Source organism: Bicyclus anynana, chromosome 22, assembly GCF_947172395.1.
Source record: "Bicyclus anynana chromosome 22, ilBicAnyn1.1, whole genome shotgun sequence".
Lineage (NCBI taxonomy): Eukaryota > Metazoa > Arthropoda > Insecta > Lepidoptera > Nymphalidae > Bicyclus > Bicyclus anynana.
Window position 1 is genome coordinate 5247584 of NC_069104.1, and position 25822 is coordinate 5273405.

Genomic DNA, 25822 nt, shown 5'->3' on the forward strand with positions numbered 1-25822 from the left:
AGGTTGGTGTGGATCACAAATTACTTGTTTGGTTTTGGCAGAAATCAGCAAACATACATATATACAAAATACAAATAAATACAGTCCACTCATCACATATATAACCAGCGTAACATTAAATTAGTGCATAAAACCGCTCATATATAATTTGATTCCAGGTCTTATATTTCGAAGCCACAAACGCTAATCACTGGATCAAAGTAGCAGTTTCTACTTTAATATTAGAATAATAGTGAAACATAAAATAGTACACTAAAAACTAAAGCTATGATGCTTACGCTGTAAATTTACATTTTCCAATACATAGAGTAAAATAAGAGGAATAGTAACCAGTCAATCAGTTAAGTTTAACTGCAGTAAGGTAACGAATGGATTGCTATTAATAAAGTTAATATAACCATTCGTCAGATTACGACAGTCTGTTGAGTGTAATAATGCGTTGGAATATATTCACACTGATGTCTTCCATACTAACGTTAAATGTGGAAGTTAGTTAGTTCGTCAACACGGGGTTAGTATTAACCGCTGATTTTTTTTAGAAAAGTTTTCTATCTGTTAAACCTAGCAATTTAAACAGCATTTTGGAGATCAATATGAAAGACGAATACATTGCTGTCATGTTACCTACATGAAAGCAATGTATCTATTTCGCCTAAAGTAATAACAATAAGTTTAGAATTGCAGGAGATATGTACAAAAGTCTAAAATTCGTTAATACATGCCCCCGCACGTGACTAAACATTCTATACATAGCAGTAATCTCGTGAGCGAGGCCTAAGTATTTTGATACACCGGCGATAATTGTTATTGTTATTAAGTACAAGCAGTCCCCGCGGATTAACCCGCGTAGTTTCCAATCCCATGGGAATACGGGGATAATATTTATATACTAGCGGACGCCCGCGACTAAACCTACTACAACCCCTACCCCCTACCCTACTCCTACTCTACCCCTTTCTTACCCCTACCCTACCCTTACTCAACCCCTACCCTAGCACGCGACGGCGACGGAAGCTTAAAAAATGGAGTAACTGCTCCTGTTTTCTCAACATTTCCCTTCACTGCTCTGCTTCTATTAACCGTAGCGTGATGAAAAGTATACTATAACCTGCCCAGGAGTATGAAGAATAATTGTACCAAGTTTCGTTAAAATCCGTCGAGTAGTTTTTGTTTCTATAAAGAACATACAGACAGACAGACAGACAGACAGACAGACAAAAATTTTACTGATTGCATTTTTGGCATCAGTATCGACCACTAATCACCCCCTGATAGTTATTTTGGAAATATATTTCATGTACAGAATTGACCTCTCTACAGATTTATTATAAGTATAGATAACTTTCCTGATAATACAGCTTTCCATTGGTGAAAAAACTTTTCATATCGTCCCAGTAGTTACAGGGCCTATCCGATGCAAACAAACAAACAAACAATCAAATATTTAGATAGTCTTTATATTATTAGTAGGTATATGTCAAATGACAAAGACGAAACTTGTGCAATTTCTTTCTAATGGCTGACGCTCAATTATCCATATTTGTGCAGCGAAGAAAGAAAATCTAAGTTCCACCTTTCCAAAGAGTAGGCCATTTATTGTAGGGCTAAAAATGGGCTGTTATTTTTTGGAAGCCGTTCTCAGGACTTTTCTTTTTCAAATTAGCTATACATATATTATAACAGCACCATTGTGACATCATCAAACGTAATACGTCTTACTCACATTAAGCACACTAGTAAATGTTATTTAAGTAGTAACATGTCTAGTGAAGGTGAACCTTTAATGAATTCCTAGAAACTATTGATCAATTAAGTTTTTTTAAACCTTGGCCCCCACTTTAACACAGCGTAAAAAACTGACCTGACTTAATAATTACATAGGTATGTAAACGGCTACTATGTACAAGGTTTATTTTTTATTTATCTATTTTACAAAACAAGTAGATGGCCATATGCCTTTTAAAAAACATCTCTTAGAGGACACATTCTAAGCTCGTCGCCTTTCAAATAATAGAATTAAGTTATAGTTTTAGAATTAGTTCCTCTTTACGACAGAGCTTGTCTTTAATTTTGCTGCGATGCAGCATAGCTACGAGTATGTTTCGCTCGGAAGGGTCAAGTTGCCAGGACAGTACTTATTGCAGGACTTGTCACTTGCATGCTCTGAAAAGAAATTAGAGTCAAGAGAAAGCCGAGAAAATACTACCTTTGTGCTTACTTTTGCCGTAGGTACAGCAATACTCTGAAGGATATGGTTGGTGGGCCAGTATATTGCAGAATTTGTCATTTGCATGCCCTAGAAAGAGCAGAAGTATTAGTGCAAGTCCGAGAAAATACTACAGTTGTGTTTAGTTTTGCCGTAAAGCAGTATAACAGTGTTCCGTTCAGAAGGGTATGGTTGGTCGGACAGCACATTGTAGCACTTGTCGCTTGCATGCCCTGGAAAGAGCAGAAGTATTAGAGCTAGTCCGAGAAAATACTACTGTTGTGTTTTGTTTTGCCGTAAAGCAGTATAACCGTGTTCCATTCAGAAGGGTATGGTTGGTAGGACAGCGCATTACAGGAATTGTCGTGTGCAATTGTGCATGCCCTTTAAATAGATTAGTAGAAGTATTAGGGCTCGTCCGAAAAAATAGTAACGTTGTGCTTAATTTTAACGTAATGCTGTAAACTGTTATCCGCTCTGAAGGGTATGGTTGGTAGGGCAGCGCATTGCAGGTATGGTCGCTTGCATGCCCTGGAAAGAGATTAGTAGAAGTATTAGAGCCCGTCCGAAAAAATACTATCGTTGTGCTTAATTTTACCGTAAAGCAGTATAACTGTGTTCAGCTCTGAAGGGTATGGTTGATAGGACAACGCATTGCAGGTATGGTCGCTTGCATGCCCTGGACAGAGTTTAGTAGAAATATTAGAGCTTGTCCGAGAAAATACTACCGTTGTACTTTTGCCGTAAAGCAGTATAACTGTGTTCCGCTCTGAAGGGTATGGTTGGTAGAACAGTGCATTGTAGGACTGGTCGCTTGCATGCCCTAGTAAAAGATTAGAAGAAGTATCAGAGCTCGTGCGAGAATATACTGCCTTGGTGCTTACTTTTGCCGTAAAGCAGTATAACCGTGTTCCGCTCTGAAGAGTATGGTTGGTAGGGCTGGAAAGAACAGAAGTGTTAGAGTTAGTCCGAGAAAATACTACAGTTGTGTTTAGTTTTGCCGTAAAGCAGTATAACCGTGTTCAGCTCTGAAGGGTACGGATATTTTGGTACTTATAACAAATCTATCGAGTAAGGTAAAACTTGCTTTCAATGTCTACAATTTAAACTTTAAACTGCTCAATCAAATTACAAAATAAAATGCTTCTAACAGATTGACCTTTAGACAATTGCCATATTGAGTGTTTTATCTCATTTCAATTACCGACCGAGGCCGATTATAATATTTGGAAAATATAGAATTGCCTTTTAAAAATTAATATAATCGGTCGATTTGAAATAAATTTAATGATGTGAAATAAACAGGAAATGGAACTTATAAAAACGTTTTCAATTTAGCAATTTGGGTAATTCTGTTTATTGTTTAAATGGTTTAAATTGTTTTAATGTAAACACTTCCTTTTTTATTGCTTAGCTCATAACTACTTATAAAAATCTTCTGGAATATAGGTTTTTACGTACTTTAATATTACTATGACGGTAATCTGGCGAAAGGCTTAAATAGAAAATAATAAATAATAAATAAATATACTTACCATAAAATACATAATGTACAATTAGTATTTGGCTTTGACTTTGAGTTTATGAAAAATATTTTTTACGCCTTGTAGAATTTTGAACCAACCATCAAAGTATATCGAAAACAAAAGCATATAAGCTTTGATGGCCGTTGGATTTACAAAACGGAGGTCCTGGGTTCAATCCCCGGCTGGAACGATTGAGATTTTCTTAATTGGTCTAGGTCTCGCTGGGAGGCTTCAGCCGTGGCTAGTTACCATCCTACCGGCAAAAACGTACCGCTAAGCGATTTAGCGTTCCGGCACGATGTCGTGCAGAAACCGAAAGGGACGGATTTTCATCCTACCCCTAACAAGTTATACCCCGCTTCTATCTTAGATTGCATTATCAATTACCATCAGGTGAGATTGTAGTTAAGAACTAACTTGTAAAGAATAATAATAAAAAACAAAATAAATAAAGAGCAAAAATTTTATTTCTTAGATTCAGAAATAAAATTTTTGCTCTTTATTTATTTTGTTTTTAACAATTTTTGAACCGATTTCGAAAATTGTTTTACAATTAGGAAGCCATGTTATTTCTGAGAGAGCGTAATGTATATTTGCCATATTTTCTTTTAGATATGACCAATATTCCCATTCTCCTCCAACTAGTCGGGAAAGACTGCATTAGGAGTGGGTACGACAATAGACCAACGACGGGGCGAGGATCGAACCACCACCCCTCGATGATGAGTCTAACCGTTGAGCTATTGAGGCTTTCAATTAGTAGGACAAGTTACATTAATAACATATTTATAAACTCTTTTTAGAATATCTTTCTACACGTCTTTATAAAAAATAACATTAACTTAATAAAAACATTTCCAAGTTAATGTTATTCAAGCTTATCGTTCACACTCATAAACAGTAAAAATATCATAAAAACGTTCAAATAAACGTAATGGACTGCCATTAGAATCAATATGAATCGTTAATAAATCTCCTCGTAAATGGTGGACCTGACCATATTTATTATTCTTACCGTAACGAATCGATACATCGATAGCTATAATCGATATCGCTGTCTCGAATCTCTATATCCTTGAAAAATTTTCGAATCGTAGCTGTTTTAATGTGTACGACATTTATAACAGTGACATTATGTACTACTTAACGGTCGTCCGCGACTCCGTTGGCGTGAAATTCCTTTTTTTTTTAATTCTAAAAAAAGGAATTTGTAAAAATAACTAAATTATAATATTCTTAATTCTTAGTCTTAATTTATTTCATGTGACAATATGTATTACGTGGTAATTAATTAATATGTACTTTTTCGAGCAAACAGCGTTTTGCTTTGCAATCCGTTTTTTGTCTGCATTAATCTTAGAGTTAGATCCATCAGGCTGCTCCAATGCAAGTTGCAGTGGCGGTTTTAAGTTATTTTGTATCATTTATAAGTCCACTAACGAATCCGGTCAAGCTTCGCTTTGACTTATTCATACCCCTATCCTATTCTACTCCCATCCTACCCCTATCCTACTCCTACCCAAATCAACTTCAGCCAAATCGGTCCAGACGTTCTTGAGTTATAAGTTTTGTAACAAACCCGACTTTGTTATATATATAATTTAGTCCCGACAAATTTTGGGTGGTGTTTAAGATCTCCATTGTATTGATCATCACTTGATGATAATGATGACAACGATAATGATCGAAAGTGTTGGCTTGTCGTAGTTTCATAGGCTTTTGTTTACCATTCCCCTGTCGAGATTTTATTGGAAGAAAGAAAAGCACAAATATTTCATAAACCAATCTTTCTGTGTGAATCAAGTACCTCGTTATCCAAAGCCACACAGTTTAACCACTGAGCCAAGGAAGCAATCACAATACAGTTATTTCTCGTAAAATCTTTACACCGAGTCCATAAATTTTATGACGTATTCCATTAATACGAGTAGATGCAATCCCAGATAACTACAATTTGCAATACTAATCAGCCGCATTCCGATTAGTTGAACCTATATTACCTTCTACTGTTCTTATTTTATGGGATTATGTCATGGGACAAAGAATATACTTTACTACAAGATCCGGGTTTACTACAAGTTTATGACGGCCTGCGCCACGCATAGGTATGCGCGGTGGATTTACAAGAGGTCCTGGATTCAATCCCCGGCTGGGCTGATTGAGGTTCTCTTAATTGGTCCAGGTCTGGCTGGTGGGAGGCTTTCGGCCGTGGCTGGTTACCACCCTACCGACAAAGACGTACCGCCAAGCGATTTAGCGTTCCGGTACGATATCGTATAGAAACCGAAAGGGGTGTGGATTTTCATCCTCCTCCTAACAAGTTAGCCCGCTTACATCTTAGACTGCATCATCACTTACCATCAGGTGAGATTGTAGTCAAGGGCTAACTTGTAAAGAATAAAAAAAAAAAAAAAAAAAAAAAAGATCCGGGTATTCGGAGCGAATAAGAAATCGTTTCTATAAGGTTAGAAAGCTTTTACACTCAGATCCTAACTATTGATATATTAAACTGATTGTTTATGAATAACAATATTATCACCATTTTTATGGTGCCACAAACTTATCTCATCTGAAGGCCTAGTGGCAGTTTCATACTGTTACTATCGCGTTAACGTAAACGAGAATTTCTAGGGAATTGAAACAGCGCCATCTAGTGGCACTACTGCACAACTGTTTCAATTCCATATAAATTCGCGTTTACGTTAACGCGATAGTAACAGTATAATATAAACATATACGGTATAATAATAATAGTATAAAATATTGAAAACTCCCACTAGGCACACTGGTGGCCAAAACTGCGACCAATATATTATGTTTTCTGTGCTGGGACTAACGTCGCGGCGGTCGCCATTTTGCAAAACATTATAAATATTACAGGACAGAATTAGATTAGATAGATATTAGACAGATTAGAGGAAGTTTATAAGACAGAATATATGCGTCGGCAGACTGACTAAATACTCCTTCTGATAACGGAGAAGCAGAGCAAGGTTCTAAGCTTTACGTCTCAAGGATGGCAGTTACACAAAGTAACACTATCAATCATCACGGAATCGATATCTTTTAACTTATATTACAGTTTTACCCTCTAACTACAATATTGATCAAGTACAGCGCTGATACCGTCACATGTAAACCAGGATTATATCATAGGGCAGGTAGTCAAGCACGAGCGGATCTCAGACTTGCATCTGATGTCAGTTGGATTGGCGGGCCCCTTTACGACATGTCAATGCTCTCCATCAGCTCTGGTGTTGGCTCCCAGCTAAGTAACTAACAATGCAATACTAACCAGACCAGACGATAACTCACTCACTCACTATATTCACTGACTTAATGCTTAACAGCACTTAATGCTTTAGAGCAGTGATAGCCTAGTGGATATGACCTCTGCCTCCGATTCCGGAGGGTGTGGGTTCGAATCCGGTCCCGGGCATGCACCTCCAACTTTTCAGTTGTGTGCATTTTAAGAAATTAAATATCACGTGTCTCAATCGGTGAAGGAAAACATCGTGAGGAAACCTGCATACCAGCGAATTATCTTCATTCTCTGCGTGTGTGAAGTCTGCCAATCCGCATAGGGCCAGCGTGGTGGACTATTGGCCTAACGCCTCTCATTCTGAGAGGAGACTCGAGCTCAGCAGTGAGCCGAATATGGGTTGATGACGACGAATGCTTAACTTCTACATCTCTATCACTATTTTACTATGCTTAACAAATGGAAGACGACTATCTATTTCAAAGACGCGAATACAACTCAACGGCTCAACTCACAGGCTACAGTGGAGGCAGGGTGCCTCTGTGAAAAGTACGGGCACCGTCTCCTGAACTAAAAAGTAACGCATCCTAATTCTGCCAGTGCGTTACAAGTACACTTACTCGCCGACACGCACACAGATGCACATATGAAGACAGACCACCCTTAGTTATATCTGGCAATACACTTCACATTCACACATAGACACTCGGCACCATTATGGCACTTTAGTTTTTTGACAGCGAGATACCGTTTGTCTATGTTTTGGGTCTACGAATATAATGATTTTCGTTTAATTACCCATAGCACCATTGAATAAAAAAAGAACATCACAAAATACGCCTTTTTGTATAAAAAAGATTAATGTAATTTATGTTTTATTCAACTGTTGTAAAAAGGTTTATTATCCCTGTCCGCAGGTTCGATCAAGGCAAATCAACGAAAGGCGCATCCAAACTCCGGCGCGACCTGATCAACGCAGAGATCGCCAACCTTCGGGACCTCCTACCCTTACCGCCGTCGACGCGACAACGTCTCTCCCAGTTGCAACTCATGGCGCTTGTGTGTGTTTACGTCAGAAAATCAAATTATTTTCAACAAGGTTTGTGATATATGAATTTAACGTTATCACTCAGTGACGTACTTTGACCAATAGACATATAGACCTGTCCTTAATACTAGTTGTTACAAAATAGCTGATGATAGGTATATACTATTTGTATGTATAAGGTGCAAAAAATTTTTTAATGGAAAATTTAAAGAAAATCCAAATGTGTAGTAAAGTAAGCCAATTTTTCAAGTAGGTACTTTACTTAACAAGTTCTACGTATATTTGTCACTTAAAAGAATCTGGGGCTTAGAGTTTAGAGTTAGACCCACCACGCTGCTTCAAAGCTGGTTAGCGGGCGTTACATTGTTTGTCTATATAACAATCACTGTGTTAATGATACTGATCGGAACCGACGGCATAATGTATTCTCCAAGTACGGGAGTATACCACCTACTTAACAATATCGGACTGCTACTAAGAGTAACATCAAAGAAAGTCCCATTATTTCATAGCTCAACCCCAGATTCGAACCCAGACCTACATACTTACACATTGCGCTTTATGGTGTAGAGTCGCCGCAACACCTTCGGTACAAATAATATTCACCGGCTCTTAGAACTATGTGGCCCATTCATTGCCATTGCCACTTCAGCTTTGAGGCTAATTTCACTATGTCAACCATTTTGAGTCTTTAGCGGGGAATTTCTCATTTCTTCGAACTCACCGAGATACTCCGAGAATAGCGACCCCATCGCGCGCTGAGTGACTGAGCCTTCATAAGAGGTCCACAGTTCAATCATACATAACTAGCGGACTCCCGCGACTTCGTCCAACCTCAGATCTCCTTAATCCGGCTATATCGCAAAACTATAAGCTACCACCCTGCCAAATTTCATCTTTGTAAGTCAATCGGTTTTCGAGATTTTGTGATGTGTGACCTATTACATTTATATATTAAGATATTAGCGGATATTCGTCTGCCCTTAGGCCTCTTTAATCCGGCCCTATCACAAAATCCGTTCTTAATGGATACCTACTAACTACAAACTACCTTTCTGCCAAATTTCATCTTTGTGCCGCTTGGGTTTTCGAGATTTCGTGACCTTTCGCATTTATATATTAAGATATATTGTAGTTTTATTCTATTATATTCTCAACTATACAAATACATCTAGCAACCAACTTTAATAATAACCATAGCACAATTACAGCACGTCTAATATCCACCATTACGATATCGGATAGTTCGACACGGTGTATTAAAAGACCATAGGTTATACCAGCAGGGCTTATCGGCAAGGAAGATCAACACTTAGACGGTATTCTTGAGAAATAATGTTGTACTGTGAACTAGTAAATAAATCCTCGTAGCTGTCTTAACAATGTAGCTAACTATCGATTTGTTTTATAGTTTTTAGTTTGTAACGGTTCCGGTGGAATGTAGCTCTCGATCGCCGTAATAGATGCTCTATTAATAAATGCCTTTCAGGAAATTGTTTAGGCTTTTAAAAGTTTACTAGCGGACCCAGCAAGCGTTGTCTAGCCTTGTTGCTATTCAAAAATAGACAGACAAATAGGTAGACAGGTAAAAATTTAGAGTTTTATGTATTTTTACAATCCTACATCAAAAAAAAAAATAAAAGTTTTAAAAAAGTGTCCAAAAAATAAAAATAATAAAAAACTGGGGTGGACATCCTTATCACTTCGTCGTCATCAACCCATATTCGGCTCACTGCTGAGCTCGAGTCTCTTCTCAGAATGAGAGGGGTTAGGCCAATAGTCCACCACGCTGGCCCAATGCGGATTGGCAGACTTCACACACGCAGAGAATTAAGAAATTCTCTGGAGTGCAGGTTTCCTCACGATGTTTTCCTTCACCGTTTGAGACACGTGATATTTTAATAATTTCTTAAAATGCACACAACTGAAAAGTTGGAGGTGCATCCCCGGACTGGATTTGAACCCACACCCTCCGGAATCGGAGGCAGAGGTCATATCCACTGGGCTATCACGGCTCCTTATCACTTAGAAGTATGAAAATAGATTTTGGCCGATTCTCAGACCTATTGTGTACACAAAATTTCATGAAAATCGGCCCAGCCGTTTCGGAGGGCCTAGACAACAAATACCGCGGCACGAGAATTTTATATGTATATTAAAGAAAATATTTAAAACTTGCACTATTACTTTGCACGATTGAAACTTGCGGGACGGGTTGTAAATTAAATTTGGTACTCTTTAATTAAGAAATAATACAATAAGAAACTTATCCTAACTTACGAGTATATCCTAATAAATATACAAATCACGCCCACGTAAAATGGTGGTATGTGGTAAATGGGCTTCATTCCCGCGGTGGACACTGGACAGCCAGGATGATCCTTTGCGCAAAAAATGAGCCAGCCCTTCTGTCACCAGTCCAGACAACTAGCCGTGGTGAAATAATTAATTTAATACAACTTACTTGTGCTCATATGGTCTAAAAATTAATCTTACAGAGCATAAAACAAAAACGTTCACAATATTGTACTAACGTTAATAAAACGTTTTTGTCAAATTATTTTATTTCTCATTTCCTGATAATCTGATTGGCCTATTCCTGTCAGCGCTTCAAACTTTTTAGTTTTATAGATAAGTTATTTAATCGTACTGTATATTAGGTATATGATATCATACGGATCAAGGCAACGAAGGAGGCTGACACGCTGACAGGCCTCCACGCGTGTTAGAGATTAATTTATCCACGGTTTGTTAGGGTAAGTAGCCGCCCAGCCTTAGCTGCATACGAATACGATGCAAAGGTTAAATATCAACGCATCTCACAGATCATTTTATATTCCATGTTTATGCGATTCTAATATTGAATAACATTAAGCGTTAATGAAACGCTGGCTTGTTGTTCCAATCAAAAAGCGTTAGCTTTTAGCGTTGTCTGTGGTTTTAGTAAATAAAATCTAATCAAATGGCTTATTTCTCGCGCAAAATATCAGCCTGGCTATAATAATTTATTTATTTTTCTATCATCCGCGAAATGCCGACGAACCGATGCGACATCGTCACCCAGGTCCGAAAAAATACTCTCTACGTACGTTTCACCCCGAAACCGGAGCATCCTCAGGAGATGTTGACTCTACAACGTGCAATTGCAAAGTCACTGTTACTTTGCAATTGCACGTTGTAGAGTCAACATCTCTTGAGGATGCTCCGGTTTATATCAAAAAATAAAAATCGGTTGTTTGTTCAGTCGGTTTACTGACGATAGTTGAACGTGACAACGTCAAAAGAAAATACTGATGGAATGGTTGCATTTTTCAAAAGAAAATGATCGTTTTTGAAAATGCTCATAGACCAGAATGTACTTTATTTCTTGTAAAAAAAGTTGGCAACCCTAGAGCGAGGGAACGACGCATGACTTCATTTTTTTTCGAGTGTGCAGCTGGCTCCATCGAATTATAAAAGGTTATCGCGTCAAAAAAATAACAAACAATTTTAACTGAAAAGGAAGATAAGGGGGAGGCTAGTACCAGTCACCGTCCCATAATACCAAACTCAATGCTCGTGGTGCACCCTACAGATGGGCCAATGAGACTCAGGTTATCAATAAATGATGGTAAAACCATTCAGTTTGAATATATATAAGCCAGTACAAGTGTTATAAGCCAGTCAGCAGAAACACCGAGAAAACGAGAAATCTAGCCCTGCAACTGCAAAGTGACCAGCCCGCATCCCGCCCAGCGTGGTCATTTCATTTCTATATGGTTGTTTTAATACAAACATTTCATTTAACTTATTGACAAAGTAAAAGCCAATATTTCAAAAGCGAAACACGAAATAACCATATATGTGCACAAAAAAAACCACCACAAAACCGGTTAGTAAAGACAATCAGTATTGTTGCGATCGGTGAGCAAAGTTTGCAAATGATATGCAAACTGCGATTCCCACGATCGTCGCTTATCGAGGGCCGGTACCAGACGGTAGTCATCCCGGTATGGTGTAAGACTTACGTGGATATTCATTTTTTCAAAGTTTTTTAAAGTAAAAAAGTTCATTTATACTCAATATTTTAATAATATTGTGAGGTGTGGAAAAGTTATACTCAAATATTAAAAAAAATAATAATACTCAAATTTAAAAATATATATATATATTTATTAATTATATTTTGTATTTAGTAAATATTATTAAAAAGTGTAAATAAATAAATAATTAGAGTGAAAAAATACCTGATTAGGGGTAAGTTAATTTTGTTAACGAATTTAATTATTACCTTTATATTATAATAATTAAAAGTTACTTATTGATAAAGTTATCTTAAAGCAATTTTATTGAAAAATATTTATGACTTTAATTGAATTTTAATATTCCGACTTTACACACTATTTTATTTTGTTCTATTTTGACTATTGTTTTTATTTACCACAAAACCAAGAAAGAAATATTTTTGTTTGAGGGCAAATAGGCTCGATACTAATGTAGCCTTTTAAGAAAATCTTTTCACCGATGGAAAGCTAAAAGTACAAGTTTTCAGCTTGCCATAAACACCTACCTAAAAATATAGACCAGCTCTTCAACTTTAAAGAAATAAAATATTGCAGGAAAAATGTTTTATTTTGAATAAAAAATAATGGACTAAGGCTATGTATTAGCACTTAAAACTGTAAAATATTTCATCCACGGTAGAGAATTAAATGAAGACAAAATTATTTAACAATCTCTTGTGACGAATTTTAGGCTTGCTTAATAAAATTTTGAAAGTTAAATAAAAAGTTTGAATTAAGCAGTCGTATCCATATTTGCTGTCTAAAAACGCGCGGCTCCTAACCCATGTGAACCCGCGGCGCTCGGTGGCGTGCGGCGCGGGCGTGACACCGCTCTCCCAGGTTCGATTCCCGGCGGGCACCATTAGTGCCAATAACCATCAGCCGGTAGCCGGCCGGACTCGCTAATTTTCTCTAATTTTCCTATCAAAAGCGAAACCATTGTTTAAACCGGCATTAAGGATAACTGTATTCGGAATCGTGAGAACATCGATTTTGTTACGTAATTATCGATTTTCGGTTCGCCCGGTTCAAGGCTGTCGATGGTAGCGTGTGTACCGATATTTTTGGTGGTACGAAACTCGGCCTTGTGCTAATCCGTTAAATTGGGCTTGAAGGAAACCGCGCTAACTGATGCTTGAGCGGTTAAGTTAGAAAGGTAAGGTTATTTTAACTGAACAGCTTTAGACTGTTATTACATTTAGTTTTCGTCATTAATATATGATAATACAAGCAGACGCCCGCGATTTCGTCCGCGTGGAATTCAGTTTTTTAACCGACTTCCAAAAAGGAAGAGGTTCTACGTTCGGCTGTATGTATGTTTTTCACAAATCCCGCGGGAACCATGTATTTTTCCGGGATGAAATGTAGCCTGTGTGTTAATCCAGAATAAAATCTATTTCTATTTCCAGCCAAATCGCTTTAGTAGCCGCTACACAAAGGACATACACACAAACATTCGCATTTTTATATTAGTGTGATGTGATGTGAAGTGTGATAAGCTGTCAATATGTGTGATCTATGATTTTAATTTGCTCTGCAACTTTATTAAAAGCGTTTCAATAGTGCTTATTAGCACACTACTTTTGTATGTTGGCGCGTTAATTATAATCTATCTTATATTACAAAGAGGTAAAAAAGTATGTGGTATTGTAGGGGATAATCTCTGGATATATTGAACTGATTTTGTTTTTATTACTTGAAAGCAACATTATTTGTAAGTGGCATGAGTTCTCACACGAACGGAAATTACGCGGGTGACACGGGGTGTTAGCTAATTTTAAATACAATAATTAAATTACTTTATAATATACATTTTATTATAATATTTTACTTTATAATATTTTATTATTATTATTATATACATTTAAATGGATTATTTTGTTTTAATCCATGTCCGTTGTTATTTTCAAAAATGAGATACCGATTTCAATTGAGTTTTGTTAGTAACTGCATATTTTAGGGAAAGCTTAAGTATAATAGAAAAGTAGTTCCTTTTTTAAGTATATCATATTGATTTTTTTTTATTTGTGTTTTCAGTAACATAAAATAAAATAAAAAAAGTCGGTTTTCTTTATAGAAAACGACACAACGTCATAAAAAAATACTGATGGAATGGTTGCATTTTTCAAAAGAAAATTGTAATTTTTTTTGTTTGATAGATATATTTTATTAATAAATAAATACTGTTCGTTTTTCTTAAATACTGTTTAATAATCTTCATAGACCAGAATATACTTTATTTCTTGTAAAAAAATTTGGCAACCCTAGAGCGAGGGAACGACGCAAGACGTCATCTTTTTTCGAGTGTCCAGCCGGCTTCATCGAATTATAAGACGTTGTCACGTCAAAAATCCTGGTTGTGGGCTCTCAAGTTATCCTCAAACACGTTAATGTATTTACTTCATTGTAGCGTTAAAGACGAAATTAAATACAGAACCCATAATCATCGTACAATTAAACGGGCAAGTTCCCAACTCATATCTAAATGCTGAAGCTGCAACCGGACCTCGAATTAGCGATCACGCACGTATGGTATTTTCTCAACAATTTTTACATACCCGGCATGGGAACTATCGTATCTTCAGCCTAATTATTCGCAACCGGATCGGTAATGTGCGCCCATCAGTTTCTCTCAATAGTATGTTGGATTTTATGAATTTGCTACGGCATAAGGTTGCGCAAGGAGTTTCTTGTTTTTTTTTTGACGTTAGGGAGGGTTATTCTGTTATTTTTTATGCATTCCTTGCGATGGTTAACATAGTTTCTGTTGCGTTATTTACATTCTTTCCTTCTAAGTATGTTGTTGTTTGTTCGTTGAAAAATTTACTCTATTACTGTACACTCTTATCTTACTATTTATTTTTATATGAGATAATTTATTGAGTGGATAACTAACACAATATCAAATTTTGTGGCTATGGCAATTATAGTATTTTCAGCCTAATTATTCGCAACCGGGTCGGAAATGTGCGCCCATCAGTTTCTCTCAATAGTATGTTGGATTTTATGAATTTGCTACGGCATAAGGTTGCGCAAGGAGTTGTTTGTTTTTTTTTACGCCAGGGAGGGTTATTCTGTTATTTTTTTATGCATTCCTTGCGATGGTTAACATAGTTGCTGTTCGATTATTTACATTCCTTCGTTGCATTTTTGCTTTATTTATTTGATGAAACATTATAAATTATCTAGCCTGTTACAATTTATCTTATTATCTTTAAACAGGTATTATTCTCGTAGCAGTTCAGAATTGGGAATTTATGATGTTACACCTTTATGCCTAGAAGCGCGGAAAACCGCGGGTGTCTACTAGTTGTTAATATAAAGATAGAAAACTTTCAACATTCCTTTGTAATGGTTACGTTACGTTAATCACAAGTTTCAATATGTGAAGCCTTTTGTCGACAACACCGACTAAGTGTAAGGTAGTAAATTGCCAGTTGAATATTTTAATACTTTTTAGTTTTAGTAAAAATAGTATATTACGCGCAAGTACACTTATCTCTCGTATAAAACCTCGACCACACTGGTTACTCTATATTCAATGTACTCTATGCACTGGCGCGATCACGTTTGCGTTACGTAGCGGTCTGGTTCCACCAATCACAACACAGCATTTAAAACTTGGGTTGCTTGCTCATCACAAGAGTACCCATATTTATAACCGCAACGCTCTGTGATTGGTCGATTGGGAGATTTATTATTATTAAAATTGTTTAATGATGAATATTGTAGACCGTTTACATTTGAACACTGCAGAGAGAGTACCTACAGGTAACTTTGTAGCGTTAAGATGCCTTGCGAATGCTACACATGAAAGGATTTTCATCGAGTCCATAGCTTATGTGACTTCAGACTATGAAGTCTTGGATTTGTGTCAAGGGTCGGGAAAAATAATAATTATACTGTAGGATATAGTAAGTAGTCTGAGACAGATTTGACATTGTTCAATCTCGTGTTGGCTCGTGCCTACGATAGGTGGCGCGACTTATTTCCATGAATAGTGGGAGTTAGAGAGGGGGAGCGATCGGAGCGCTAATAAATAAATCGGTTGGCGGTGCGTCATACGTAGGGTGATAAATTGCCACAGCTGAAGCCTCCCATCAACTACACCTGGACCAATTAAGAAAGCCTAAATCGGCCCAGTTGGGCCGATTTAGGATAATGAATTACAAGACGTATACGTATCAATTGTTTAATGAGAATACATCTATACTAATATTATGAATCTGACGAGTTTGTTTGTTTGTTTGCTTAAACGCGGTTATCCGATTTGAAAAATTATTTCAGTGTTAGATAGCCCATTTATCGAGGAAGGCCATAGGCTATATATTATCTTCGTATTTCTATGAGAACGGAAACCACGTCGGCGAAACCGCGCGCCGTCAGCTAGTTTAGTTTATAGTTTTGATTGCTGCCAGTGTGTGCTACGCTTAAAACATCTTCGTATAAAATAAACGCTACTCAGGTCGCCGGGACGTATGAGCGAGATATGGCCACTAAGTGATCATTTACTACTTCTGATTAATTGATGCATTACCTTCTAGTGCTTGTACCATTGGGTGATACACCCTGATTTACATTTCAAGTGTTAAGATATAAATATTGTATTAGTGGGAGGAATGGTGGCAGATTCCCTTATGACAGTTTAATGCTGCTTATAACTTTGTAAGTCATGTAAGTAGGTAGCTACTATAGAACTTGTAGAGTAGGTAGATTGAACATTACTTCGTTAAAAAAACACTGTCACTTGATGTAAAATTACGAGCAAGAGCCCCATGTTCCATAATGTTTCGATATTTCAAATCCTGGGGGCCATTAAGCCAATCCGCAGGGTTGTTTCCGATTTTGGACGTCATCGACCATTTCATTCACTCAATTTGTAGCTTAAATATAAAGAGACCATGATAGACTTGCAAAAGGTTGTGGTAAGTCCCAATTTCGTTGAAATACTCGTAATAACCATGTTAGATGATGATGATGACGCGAGTGATCTTATAAGGGGTTTTGTACGTACGTACGTTCGGAACCCTAAAAACGATGAAGTGGCCAACGTTTTCAGTTGTACACCCAGATACATAATTGGCAGGATGTTCAAATTAATTCATTTATTTATAAGTTCGTGATAAATACGAGTACCTATAAAGCCTTAAGGAAAATTCTAAAAGTAAACACGTGCCATTTGAATACACGGTACGGGTATTGTTGTGTGCGAGTGTACCTACGAGATTCTACGTAATGAATTGTTTGCGTAATCGTATTTTATAAGAACAATACTTGTACATATATGGATTCTGTGACAATACTATGTCATTATTTATATGGTAGATACTTGGTAGATAGGCAGTTTATCTATATTTACATATTTAATAGAATGATATTATGACCTAACAAATGAACTAACTAAAAAGGGTTATGTAGTTAGTCTGTACGCCGTAGAAGTAGGTGCGAATGGATTACCAGCAAAATCTCTCTATAACTTGCTTAAAGACCTTGGCCTCTCTAGAAGTGCAGCTAGTTCTATATTAGAACGAGTATCCAAAGCTGCTCTAATAGAATCTTAACAACTTTGGATAGGTAGGGAGAACAACACGAGCAGAGACGGGGAGTGTTGATCGATCGTCAAGAAATTCCTTAACCCTACATCCAGTAGTCACAAGTCCTGGACTTTGCTTGGTGTTTTTCTCTCTACCACGCGATTGACCCGGCACCTGCACGGTGAATCCATGGAATGCTAAGATATTCGTCTCGTCTCTCAACTGAATTAATATATTATTTATGCTAATCCTTGGAAATATTATCAACATGCTTTTTTATAGTTATAGCTAGCGGACGTTCGCGACTTTGTCCTCGGGAAATTCAGCTTTTCACTTATCCCGCGAGAACGATGTATATTTCCAAGATTAAAACTAGCCTTCATGTTACTGTATGACTACCTCTATCTAACAGTAAAAGTCTCGTTAAAATCGGTTCAGCAGTTCCAGATATTAGCTTGGATATACAAACAGACAGAGAGACAAACATTTAAAAAAAAAGCTTGATTAGGTGGTGGTATCCTGTAAATAAGCACTTGATAAAACGTAAGTTATTTTGTAATAGCAGACAGACAGACACGTCCTCTCTGAGAAGGGTTAGGCCAATGTTCCACCACGCTGGCCCAATGCGGTTTGAAGACTTCACACACGCAGAGAATTAAGAAAATTCTCCGGAATTGCAGGCAAAGGTCATATCCACTGGGCTATCACGGCTCCATCAACTAATACTACATAAAAATACCTGATTATCACGCAAGAAAGAAAGAAGAAAGAAAAGATCTTTATTTTTAAGTAATGCCACATATCACATAAAATCTAATTTATAACATATTATGGCTTAACTGTCCACTCAAACAGTGGAGCACTAAAGAATGCCCTGTAATATGTGGCACAACCTAGAAAAAGGCTCCAACTCAGCATTTTGCCGCATACTTTCAATAAAAAAAGTATGCAGCAACTGCAGGACCCGCAACTGTAGTCAATTTCAAATGCGATGTAACTTATTATGATTTAACAAATTAAAACAGTACAAATCCAAAAGTAGATTTTGTCTAAACAAGTAACTAGGCAAAACAATTGTATATATTAACGGCGGAAAGCTTTGACTGGTCAGATATCTACACCAGTCATCATACAAATCTAAGATACAAAACCCATTTACAAGTCTTACAAGTTGACAGGCTACCAGTTTTTAAACTGCGATAACCATCTGACCTCCGCAACTTGGATGAATCAGTATACACCTAGCTTGGAATAATTTTCCATATTCTAGTAATGATTTTTATCAGTAGCTATTATATAATATGACTAGCGGAAGCCCGCGACTTCGTCTGCGTGGAAATCAATGTAAACTTTCAACCCCTATTTTACCACATTAGGGGTTGAATTTTAAAAAATCTTGAATCACATTATTCGACGTGTTTTATAAACAAATTTTTAAAATGTAACTCTAAAAATGAATGACTTTCCATACAAACTTTCAACCCCTATTCAACGCCCTTTTATTTTTATTTTAGGGTCAAAAAGTACCCTATGTTTTGCTCCAAGCTCCCATTTACCATTATACCGAAATTCATTTTAGATCGGTTCAGCCGTTAAGCCGTGAAAAGGTAACATACAGACAGACAAGACAAGACACCTTCAAGACAAGAGTGAATAGGCATTTTCTAGGCAAGCGCGCTCCAACCTAGACCTCATCATTGCTTTCCACCAGGCATGATTGTAGTCAAGCGCAAGTCTATTTTGAATAAAAAAAAAAAAAAAAAAAGACTTACTTTCGCATTTATAATATTACTAGCGGTCGCCCGCGTCTTCGTCCGCGAGGAATTTATTTTTTCACAATGGATTTTTCCGGGATAAAAAGTAGTCTATGTGTTAATCCAGGCTATAATATATCTTTATACCAAATTTCAGCTAATTCAGTTCAGTAGTTGAGGCGTGAAAGAGTAACAAACATTCATATCATCAATATCATCAGTTTTCGCAAATCTCGGGAAACCATGGATTTTTCGGGATAAAAAGTAGCCTTTGTGTTAATCCAGAGTAAAATCTATTTCCATTCCAAATTTCAGCTAAATCGCTTCAGTAGTAGCGGCGTTATAGTGTAACAAACATCCAAACATCCAAACATGGCTGGTGGGAGGCTTCGGCCGTGGCTAGTTACCACCCTACCGACAAAGACTTACCGCAAAGATTTGGCGATCCGGTACGATGTCGTGTAGAAACCGAAAAGGGGTGTGGATTTTCATCCTCCTCCTAACAAGTTAGCCCGCTGCCATCATAGACTGCATCATCACTTACCATCAAGTGAGATTGTAGTCAAGGGCTAACTTGTAAAGAATAAAAAAAAACATACATCCAAACATCCATCCAAACTTTCGCGTTTATAATATTAGTAGTATTAGTAGGATAATAGGATATTAGTTACCAGAACTGAAAATAATAGTTCTAAACCCAGCAAGTTTGCCCAACAGTCCGTTTATCAGCAAGTTAACACCCAATATGCATATACGAATGGTGTTCACATACATTAATCCAATTAGAGCGCATGGCGCTCTGTCACATTAGCATAAATTTGAATTTTAAACCAGCTGAAATTACTCGCTCACTGCTCACAGCTACGAGCAGCTAACGACAGGTGGATAGATATCTTTACAAATGTATCCAACTACTAAGTGACTAGGCGATCTGCAGGGTTATTATGTGACTCGGTGTACCATTCAAGTAATCAGTCACTACAAAGATTTTCATCGTATTTTTTTTGTGATGATTTAAAATAGTTATTTCAACGAAATAAGCTTGACTGCACTGTTTTACATTAAGTGATAATGTTTTTTTGTTTCTACGATGATCTAACATTATTATTTCAAAGAAATTACGTAAATACCACTTTTTCGTTAAAATAACGTTAGTATCTGTTACTATCACTACTATACTAATGTTATTTTATGTAAAACTAGTAGACGCCTCGCGGTTTCACCCGCGTGGTTCCCGTTCCCGTAGGAATACGGGGATAAAATATAGCCTATAGCCTTCCTCGATAAATGGGCTATCTAACACTAAAAGAATTTTTCGAATCAGACCAGTATTTCCTGAGATTAGCGCGTTCAATCTAACAAACAAACAAACAAACTCAGCTTTGTAATATTAGTATAGATGACGATAATAGTGTTATTTCGTTGAAAACACAATGTTAGATGATTGCAAAAACGAAAATACGATGACAAACGATGTAGTGACTGATTACTTGAGTGGTACACTGAGTTACATAATAACCCTGCTGGTTTACCTGGCTAATACAATCATGGTTGGCAATCATAAGTTACAGCTATCGAAAATTAACGCTTTTGTAATACGAGTGGCAGCGCTTTGCGGAATCTTTATTGGTCACTGGCTTTCAACTGCGTAGTTCCCGTTCCCGTGGGAATACGGGGGTAAAATTAGCCTATGACATTCGAAATGATACATTTAAAACCCTAGTGTGCGTCAAAAACCTCATCAAAATCGAACAGTAGTTTAAGAAAAAAATCTATTAAAAATTGTAATACCTAAGGCAACACAGGTTTCATACACAATTATGACGATTAGGTTATAACAATCTATAAAACTACAAATAGGTATAGTTATTATAAGCGTAACAATTATTGGGTCACATGTACTGGGTCAAGGTACACAGCGCTTATGTACGTCTGTACAAGAGATTTATAACCATAACTCACAATATACCTGCTTTACAATTGATACTTTCAATACACTTGTATTTTGTATACTATATGTTGCCTGGATTTGTCTAGTGTAGGTTTATATTATGTTAGCTAACTATGGGCCTGATAAGAAGGCTCAGAGTCACACAGCGGGCGATGGAACGAACTATGTTAGGAGTATCTCTGCGTGATCGAATCAGAAATGAGGAGATCCGCAGAAGAACCAAAGTCACAGACATAGCTCAACGAGTTGCGAAGCTGAAGTGGCAATGGGCGGGACACATAGTTCGAAGAGCCGATGGACGTTGGGGTCCCAAAGTGCTGGAATGGCGACCCCGCACTAGTAAGCACAGTGTTGGCCGACCCCCCCCCAGGTGGACTGACGACATCAAGCGAGTCGCAGGGATTCGCTGGATGCAGATGGCTCAGTATCGTGATGTTTGGAAGTCCCTACAAAAGGCCTATGTCCTGCAGTGGACGTCCATCGGCTGATATGATGATGATGATGATGAGGTTATTATGAGTCCTAAAAGCATCCTTTACGTTCCCGAAGATAACTTAACATGCAACGGTTACTATGCATTACATTTTGACGGCCTCAATGGCGCATTGGTATGCGCGGTGGAATTACAAATCGGAGTTCGAACCGTTCCGTTTTGTAATTTCACCCCAGTTCCACCATTTACAAGTTAGCCCTTGACTATAAACTCACCTGGTGGTAATTGATGATGCAATCTGAGATGGAAGCGGGCTATCTTATTTGAAGGAGGATGAAAATCCACACCCCTTTCGGTTTATACACAATATTGTACCGGAACGCTAAATCGCTCGGCGGTACGTCATTGTCGGTAGGGTGGTAACTAGCCACGGCCGTAGTCTCCCACCAGCCCGACCTGGACCAATTAAGAAAACCACAATCGGCCCAGCCTGGGATTGAACCCAGGATCCATCACATCCACCACAGGCCGTCAATAGATCCAGAGATTACTCCCTACAACACCACAAATTTACCTCTTTGTCTTCATAATATTAGTAGCAGATTTAAATGTTCTCATAAGCATGTAGGTATATAAAGAAAATGGCATGTATCCAATAACTAATTTGACCTCGGTTATCTCAAGTTACCCATGTTTTCGGTAGTAACTGTTAACGACTTTGCAGCAATATTAATTAAATTAATTGTCTGCTATTCAACGAATACTCCCGCGGTAAGGTCGGTAATAATTATTTTCGTATCGATTATAACTATCGATTATTTATAGAATCGATTATGGTTGCACACAACAACTGAATCTAATCGATGTGTGATGATATGCTTTGTTCTGACTCATTGTTTTATTATGGAAATAAAAATGTTGTCTAGTTTAACTTTATGTCTTACTAGCTGACGCCGCGCGGTTTCACCCGCGTGGTTCCCGTTCCCGTAGGAATACGGGGATAATACATAACTTAAAGCTTCCTCGATAAATGGGCTATCTAACACTGAAAGAATTTTTCAAATCGGACCATTAGTTTCTGAGATTAGCGCGTTCAATCAAACAAACAAACAAAGTATAGATTCGAATTATAGAGAGGCGAGTTTTCAAAATAATAGAAAAATACCTTTTTTTGTAAATAAATATTTTTTGAATATTTCAATAAAAAAGCAGCCTATGTGTATTAATCCTGGGTAACCTCTATAGGTATTCTTTCCAAATCGGTTTTATAGCTGTGAAAGAGTAACCAACATACACCACGAACTTTCAATGTAATTCTTTTTTGCTTATAATGCTCAATAATGCTTAACAGTGATCCAAATATATCCTATATTAGGATCACTGTTAAGCACGAGAATTTTAAGAAATTAAATATCACATGTCTCAAAGGGTGAAGGAAAACCATTGTGAGGAAAACTTGAGAATTTTCTTATTTCTTTACGTGTGTGAAGTCTGCCAGTCCGCATTTGGCCAACGTGCTGGACTAAGGCCTAACCCCTCTCATTATAAGAAGAGACTCATGCTCAATGTGATTCTTACTATTCTATTATTTTAAGCTTACCTTTGCTTTCGTAATAATTAATTTTCTTTATTAAATTTATAATTTATATCTTTAATTTGAAACAAACTGCACAAGAAGTTTTATTTATCATTTCCTGTAAAATTAAATTAAATCCTAACATTTAAATTTAAATAATAATCTTGATAAAATCCACAGTCTCCCAGGATCTATTTTAATTATACAGGGTATAATTAAAATAGACGATGGCGACCGAGAAAAAATTAAACAACATCTTCGTCTACTATAGTATGCGCATTATCATCTGAGTCGTCCGGTCATAAAAGTCAAAAAAGATAGGAATGTGCAGCGCGCCTACCTGCGCACCCTAATTATCGATAAACGGCTACCTGCGCACGTGCTAATGATGAGTCAATAATGATTTGGACGATTCTGATTGGTCGGTTTCTAATGTAATTGCATTGCGTATTTTTTTTGCTATAAATGTGTTTACTGCAATTAAATAAATACATTCATGTGTTACTCGTTGCGCACTATGGATACTAATATATAATAAATTTGGCAGAAGACGAAGATTCTGATGATGAAGACTCAGATGAAGATTAATTTTATTTAGTTAATAATTATATAATATGAAATATGTATTATATTAAATCAAATATTGTTAATTTTTTTAATTTTGTGAACAAGATACGATAATAAACTTTACTTATCGATAATATGTCTTTCATTGTTACACCCTTCACTAGACGGCTCCATAAGACCCATAAGTGCAAGCGAGATAGATATAGAGAAATGATTTATGGCCCTAAGACTCAGTTGTTAATGCTATTAGTATAACTTTTTTGTTCTTACAAACAAATAGTAAAGTTATTATAACCATTGTACGATACAATATACTATAGATAAGTAACACGTATCGTAATGACCTCTTATTTTGTTAAGAGTAATTATTCTATAAAACAATTGAAAGTGTGTAACCGACATTATTTCGTGTAAAGGCCATGTCATACACGCTAATGGCGATTGATGTATTGTGTTCATGTCGAGATGTGACCTTGTGATTGCTGCGGTCTTAGTCACTAAACGGTTAACGGAGTTTGAGATATTTTATTGCCATAAAACAATTCAAATAAATCGGCCAAGTGCGTGTCGGACCACGCAAAGTGTAGGGTTCCGTAGACTTTAGCACTATATACATAGAATACCGATAGCCCACACTGTAGGATAGACAGGAAAAAACATCTTCACTTTACATGTAGGGAAAGAACCCCACAAAAAATAAATTCAAGTTTTCTTTTCACCACTATAAACGTGATTATTATTACCTATAATATATTATACACTCACGCCTTATTTTAGCTTTCTAGTTTTAACAGACTCTGAGTAATTTTACTAACAACTTTATGTAATTAATTAGGCACCAATGTTCATGTAAACCAAAAGTATCTACGGCCTCCGTGGCGCAGTGGTATGCGCGGTGGATTTACAGGACCTCCGTCTTGTCCTGGAGCTCCTGGGTTCGATCCCTGGCTGGGCAGATTGAGATTTTCTTAATTTGCCCAGGTCCGGCTGGTGAGAGGCTTCGGCCGTGGCTAGTTACCACCTTACCGGCAAAGACGTACCGCCAAGCGATTTAGCGTTCCGGTACGATGCCGTGTAGAAACCGAAAGGGGTGTGGATTTTCATCCTCCTCCTAACAAGTAACAACGCTTCCATCTTAGACTGCATCATCACTTACCATCAGGTGAGATTGTAGTCAAGGGCTAACTTGTAAAGAATAAAAAAAAAACTTTTTTTAAGTTTACTGTATTGTGTATTTAAAAAAATAAATCTTCTAAGTTTAATGCAAAAAAGTTAAGAGTTTAAGATAATATAATATAATGCTTAAGCTGGCGAATATTTACGATTATTATGTATAATATTTATCTCGAACTTCTCAAGATAAGACAACAGGCTGTTAGAATAAGCTATGGGATAATAACAGATACAGGGAGACTGTGGATTTTATCAAGATTATTATTTAAATTTAAATGTTAGGATTTTATTTAATTTTACAGGAAACGATAGGACTTCTTGTGCAGTTTGTTTTAAATTAAAGATATAAATTATAAATTTAATAAAAAAAATGAATTATTACGAAAGCAAACGTAAGCTTAGAATAATATAATAGTAAGTATCACATTGAGCACGAGTCTCCTCTTAGAATGAGAGGGGTTAGGCCTTAGTCCACCACGTTGGCCAAATGCGGATTGGCAGATTCACACCCGTAGTGAAATAAGAAAATTCTCAGGTATAAAGGTTTCCTCACCATGGTTTTCCTTCACCCTTTGAGACACCTTACCTTACCTTACCTTATCAGCCGATAGACGTCCACTGCTGGACATAGGCCTCTTGCATAAACCTCAAAGCACAACGATCTCGAGCCGCCATCATCTAGCGGCTCCCTGCAACCCGCTTGATATCCTCGGTCCACCTAGTGGGGGGTCGCCCAAGACTGCGCTTTC

The 25822-nt window shown here is 37.0% G+C and overlaps 1 protein-coding gene across 2 annotated transcripts in view; it reads left to right on the plus strand.

The window, feature by feature from the left end:
- The window catches only part of LOC112046622 (PAS domain-containing protein cky-1-like), a 189075-nt gene that overhangs the window by 50918 nt on the left and 112335 nt on the right, over positions 1–25822 (plus strand). For both annotated transcript variants that reach the window (XM_052888478.1, XM_052888477.1), the window contains exon 3: positions 7912–8093. In XM_052888478.1, the coding sequence (XP_052744438.1) occupies positions 7912–8093 (182 nt within the window). The remainder of the gene's footprint in view (positions 1–7911; positions 8094–25822) is intronic.